At 47.3% G+C, this 5,943-nt stretch overlaps 1 protein-coding gene across 1 annotated transcript; it reads left to right on the forward strand.

Moving 5' to 3' along the window:
* The first annotated feature begins 1,012 nt into the window (after positions 1-1,012).
* On the forward strand, positions 1,013-4,313 carry LOC144508919 (retinal cone rhodopsin-sensitive cGMP 3',5'-cyclic phosphodiesterase subunit gamma-like). The gene is made up of 3 exons (XM_078237133.1): positions 1,013-1,189; positions 3,500-3,540; positions 3,873-4,313. The coding sequence occupies exons 1-3, from the start codon at positions 1,062-1,064 to the stop codon at positions 3,947-3,949; spliced, it is 246 nt and encodes an 81-aa protein (XP_078093259.1). The 5' UTR covers positions 1,013-1,061; the 3' UTR covers positions 3,950-4,313.
* Positions 4,314-5,943: the final 1,630 nt, after the last annotated feature.

Here is a 5,943-nt window from a genome sequence, read left to right on the forward strand (position 1 = left end):
GTGTTGGGGTTGTTGTTGGAGTTGTTGTTGTTGGAGTGTGTGTTGGGGTTGTTGTTGGAGTTGTTGTTGGAGTGTGTGTTGGGGTTGTTGTTGGAGTTGTTGTTGTTGGAATGTGTGTTGGGGTTGTTGTTGTTGTTGGAGTGTGTTGGGGTTGTTGTTGTTGGAGTGTGTGTTGGGGTTGTTGTTGTTGGAGTGTGTGTTGGGGTTGTTGTTGTTGGAGTGTGTGTTGGGGTTGTTGTTGTTGGAATGTGTGTTGGGGTTGTTGTTGTTGTTGGAGTGTGTGTGTTGGGGTTGTTGTTGGAGTTGTTGTTGTTGGAGTGTGTGTTGGAGTTGTTGTTGGAGTCTGTTGGGGTTGTTGTTGGAGTTGGTGTTGTTGGAGTGTGTGTTGGGGTTGTTGTTGGAAAGTGTGTTGGGGTTGTTGTTGGGGTTGTTGTTGGAGTTGTTGTTGGAGTGTGTGTGTTGGGGTTGTTGTTGTTGTTGGAGTTGTTGTTGGAGTGTGTGTTGGGGTTGTTGTTGGAATGTGTGTTGGGGTTGTTGTTGGAGTTGTTGTTGGAGTGTGTGTGTTGGGGTTGTTGTTGTTGGAGTTGTTGTTGGAGTGTGTGTTGGGGTTGTTGTTGTTGGAGTTGTTGTTGGAGTGTGTGTTGGGGTTGTTGTTGGAGTTGCTGTTGTTGTTGGAGTGTGTGTTAGGGTTGTTGTTGGAGTTGTTGTTGGAGTGTGTGTTGGAGATGTTGTTGTTGGAGTGTGTGTTGGAGTTGTTGCTGTTGGAGTTGTTGTTGGAGTGTGTGTTGGGGTTGTTGTTGGAGTTGTTGTTGTTGTTGGAGTGTGTGTTGGGGTTGTTGTTGGAGTTGCTGTTGTTGTTGGAGTGTGTGTTGGGGTTGTTGTTGGAGTTGCTGTTGTTGTTGGAGTGTGTGTTGCTGGCATCCACTCAGAGAAAGATTTGTCAGACAATTCCTTCTCTTCAATCTGGGAAATCGACTGTCTTCTGTTGTAACTGTGATCGTTTGTCTTTCAGAGCGGTCCGGGTTTAGTTTTGACCACCTCAGTAAGACCATTCTGTGAAAATGAATACGATCACTCCACCAACCAACACGTCCGGAGGTTCCACCTCTCCGAGAAAGGCTCCACCAAAGTTCAAACAAAGAGCAACTCGACAGTTCAAGAGTAAACCTCCAAAGGCTGGAGTGAAAGGGTATGACCCATTTATTGATTGAGCCCTGGGGAATCTCAATGTAATTCCTGTATCTGAGATTTCTTCATGAGTTAGCTAGAGTTTTTTATGTGGCTGACACTGGAACAGCCTCCAGACGCCTGGTCAGAATCAATATTCCTGCTGACATGTTTGCTCTTTGGAGTCAGACAATGACAGGGATGTCACAGAGAATCAGCACCCAGTCTTTCTCCTGAGGGGAGACGGATAGACTGAGTGTGCTGATGGATTGCCCAGGTATGCGGTGCAGAACCAGCCCTGACTTACCTTGGCTGGGCTGGAACTGAACACTGTGCCCAACAGAAACAAACATACAAATTGGGAGCAGGTCGTTCAGCCCCTCTAGCTTGCTCTAGCATTTGATGGGATCATGACTGACCTGATTTTGGCCTCTACTTTTCTGTCTATCCTTTATAACCTTTGGCTCCCTTGTCAATCAAGCATCTGCCGAACTCCACCTTTTGAATATTCAACGAGCTGCCTCCACTGCTCTCCGGGGAAAAGACTTTCAAAGACCAAAAACCCTCTGAGAGAAACAATTAAAAAACAGAAACTCCCAACCTGCTGAGTTAGTGGCACCAAGCAGAGCTCAGACTGGTCCACACGATGGAGTCCACAGAATGAAAACTGTCCCTTGCCTGCAGCTCTGCACTCGAATTGGTGCCTCACAATCTCCCAGATTGGGTTTAGAAGCTGAGGGGTGTTCGGTGGTGATTGTTAGTGAGTTTTTAGATGGAACGCACCTCTTTCACCAACAGAAGAGAGGCCACAAATCGCAGAAACTCGGCCAGTTCAACTATCCCTTTATCTTTGCCCATGTTTGCAGTGTTTTAAAATTGTTGTGTTAAATTTTGGTATTTTTCGTATTAAAATGAAGTAGAAAGTTGGACTCTGAGTTGATGAGTGCGTTCCCTTACATACTCCATCATTCAGAAGTTAGTGTTGTGCGGTCACTAACGGACTTACTTAACTGAGAGTGGTAAAATCATAGAATCCCTACAGTACAGAAGGAGGCCATTCAGCCCATCGAGTCTGCACCGACAACAATCCCACCCAGGCCCTATTCCCATGACCCCACACATTTACCCTGCTAGTCCCCCTGACACTAAGGGGCAATTTAGCACAGCCAATCAACCTAACCCATCCAAAGATTTCTTTATGAGTTAGCTGGAGTTTTTTATGTGGCTGACACTGGAACAGCCTCCAGTGTTAGCCCCCTGGTCAGAATCAATATTCCTGCTGACATGTTTGCTCTTTGGAGTCAGACAATGACAGGGATGTCACAGGGAATCAGCACCCAGTCTTTCTCCTGAGGGGAGACGGATAGACTGAGTGTGCTGATGGATTGCCCAGGTATGCGGTGCAGAACCAGCCCTGACTTTGGAGTGTGGGAGGAAACCGGAGCACCCGGAGGAAACCCACGCAGACACGGGGAGAATGCACCAACTCCACACAGACAGTGACCCGAGGCCAAAATTGAACCTGAGTCCGTAGCGCTATGAGGCAGCAGTGCTAACCACTGTGCCACCAACCAAATATTGTCACTGTGGTGACAGAACGGTTATAGGCCCATTCTAATACCAATGCTTCAAGCTGTCAGACTGAATTTCTAAACTGAATTAATCTCAGCAATAAAACAACACTGTGAGGAATTTAGGCAGTGCCAGAACATTAGCCAGTTTTCCCACACACTCTCCTTCAAACTGGGGCAGATGGTGAAGGGTTCAAACCTTTTACCATCAATACAGCAATCCATGTCCAATTTAGAGGCCATCTGTTTTGAGGTAATGAAGATAATGATTAATAGACTCATTAATCTGCAGGATTAGGCCACGACATTACCTTGCTGCTATTTTAACTGAGATGTGAACTCCACTGAACTGACAACGCAGCATCATCCGATTACTTTGGAGAAATAGATCAGTCTTCATACCTGATGAAAATAAGAATCTTTTAAGATGTAATGATACAGGTGGATTGATTTGAACTTTGAAACCAGAAGAGAAAACGCTGGAAAATCTCAGCAGGTCTGGCAGCATCTGTAAGGAGAGAAAAGAGCTGACGTTTCGAGTCTGGATGACCCTTTGTCAGAGCTTTGACAAAGGGTCGTCTGGACTCGAAGCGTCAGCTCTTTTCTCTCCTTACAGATGCTGCCAGACCTGCTGAGATTTTCCAGCATTTTCTCTTCTGGTTTCAGATTCCAGCATCCGCAGTAATTTGCTTTTATTTATTGGTTTGAACTTTGCTGGTTTGTGAGTTTTAGACCACTGATTCATTCTCAATCTGCTGCAGGTTTGGAGATGATATCCCAGGAATGGAGGGTCTCGGCACAGGTACGTGTTGAATCATTCACAGCCACTCACTCCAAAGCACTGACCTTTAATCTAAACACACGCTCGCTCTCTAACTATAGGTTGAGGGAGCACAGAATGGGGTCATGGAGTTTTACTGCACAAAGAAGTCCTTTGGCCCATCGTGTCTGTGCAGGCCATCAAGCCTCTATCTATTCGAATCCCATTTTCCAGCTCTTGGTGCTGTGCAGAATGTGTCAAACATGTTCAGTGGCCACTTGGGCAAGGGTGCAGGAAGGGTGAGGAAATGAACAAGAAGAAAACACATCTCCGAAACAATCTTGAATATTCAATTGTCTCTGTGTCTCTTACAGATATCACTGTGATCTGTCCTTGGGAGGCATTTAACCACTTGGAGCTGCATGAACTGGCCCAGTATGGTATTGTCTGACACGGGGAGAGGTTAACCAGGAGTTAGTGGTGTATGCTGCAGCTGTGAAGCAGAGTGTGCTGGGTTACTACTAGAAACCATTGTGTCCAACACGTTACCGTGACTGTTCAACCCCATCGGGCTGGGTGGAGCTGTCGGCTTCCACACAGGGATTATGAGGAGCAGTGTATAGGTTAGAATCTAAATATGTGGCATCCAGTTGTTTGGTAAAGTTCTACTTTTAACTAGAACAGAACTTTAATCTTTGCATCATTATTTCGATGTGATCTGTAAAACTCTCTGGATCAAACAGGAGGTAATTGGTCCTGTCTCTGAGCTGATTTAGTTATCACAGCTGAATTAAAATCTGCATCAATATCTTGAGACTTTTGGTTTGATGTGTTTCATTTCTGCTCTGTTCTTAAGTTCAGGCAGTAACCCGATAAGGAACTGCCCCTTTAATTTACCCCTCAGTTTTTATGATTGAGTTTAATTGGTTATTTGATTTACTCAAACTCGGAATATTCTGAGAATCACATTCACGTTTACTCATGTCTGCTGCCTTTGGACTGGATAATAATCGGGTTATAGAGTCACAGAGGTTTACAGCATGGAAACAGGCCCTTCGGCCCAACTTGTCCATGCCGCCCTTTTTTTAAACCCCTAAACTAATCCCAATTGCCTGCAGTTGGCCCATATCCCTCTATACCCATCTTACCCATGTAACCGTCTAAATGCTTTTTAAAGGACAAAATTGTACCCGCCTCTGCTACTACCCCTGGCAGCTTGTTCCAGACACTCAACACCCTCTGTGTGAAAAAATTGCCCCTCTGGACACTTTTGTATCTCTCCCCTCCCACCTTAAACCTATGCCCTCTAGTTTTAGACTCCCCTACCTTTGGGAAAAGATATTGACTATCTCGCTGATCTGTGCCCCTCATTATTTTATAGACCTCTATAAGATCACCCCTCAGCCTCCTACGCTCCAGAGAAAAAAGTCCCAGTCCATCCAGCCTCTCCTCATAACTCAATCCATCAAGTCCCGGTAGCATCCTAGTAAATCTTTTCTGCACTCTTTTTAGTTTAATAATATCCTTTCTATAATAGGGTGACCAGAACTGTACACAGTATTCGAAATGTGGCCTTACCAATATCTTGTACAATTTCAATAAGATGTCCCAACTCCTGTATTCCTATGGTTAGATTTATTCCCAGTGTTTGTGGCTTTGCCTCAGCATCAGAATGCTGAGAGTGTCAGGAAGCTGCTGAGCTGTAGCTGTGTTTGCCTCATCCTCACATCGATACAGACCCCAGGGAGAAATTCTCCCAAAAACAATGTCAGAACGGCAAGAAACAACAGTGATCAGTGCCGGTCTCTCTCGGGAGGAGTGGGGGGGGCTCAGTGCCCGTCTCCCTCTGGGGTGGGAGGGGAAACCCCAACCTTCCCACACTCTTGTCACATTTTTGGAGACCTGGAGGTTTTGCGCCAGTACGGGAGGGAGGGGGGTGCGGGGCTGCTTCAAAGTGCTCTTGCGTCATTTGGCAAAGGTGCCCCGATCTCTCCATGCAACGGTGACCCTCCCCTCCCCCCCCCCCCCCCCCCCCATGGACATTGGGACTCCCCCCACCCCAATTGGCGGCATGTTCCCCCAACCCCTCCCCAACAAGGGTCGCTGGCATCAGGCCCTCCCGATGGGTCCTCCTGCCTGACCCCCAAAATTCCCCCCCTATAACGACCCCCGACATGACCTCCGCCCTTCATAGTCCCCCCATCATAGCCCCATCCCGTTGGCACGGCCCCCAGCACACTGCGGTGCCGAGGTACCCGGTGGCCGCTGCCTGGGTGTCCGGTGGGCTTTACCCGGCCATGCCCCCGACCCGAGGCTTCAGTGGCCTCCGGTGTTTAGGCCCATGTGCTATTCTCCAGGATCTGTGCCAGCCGCAGTCAGGGCGGGAGAATCACCTCCGTTGTGCCCGTTTCTCATTACTCCAACAGGAAGATTAAACACACAGTT

The sequence above is a fragment of the Mustelus asterias genome, chromosome 21, assembly GCF_964213995.1.
Source record: "Mustelus asterias chromosome 21, sMusAst1.hap1.1, whole genome shotgun sequence".
NCBI classification, from domain to species: domain Eukaryota; kingdom Metazoa; phylum Chordata; class Chondrichthyes; order Carcharhiniformes; family Triakidae; genus Mustelus; species Mustelus asterias.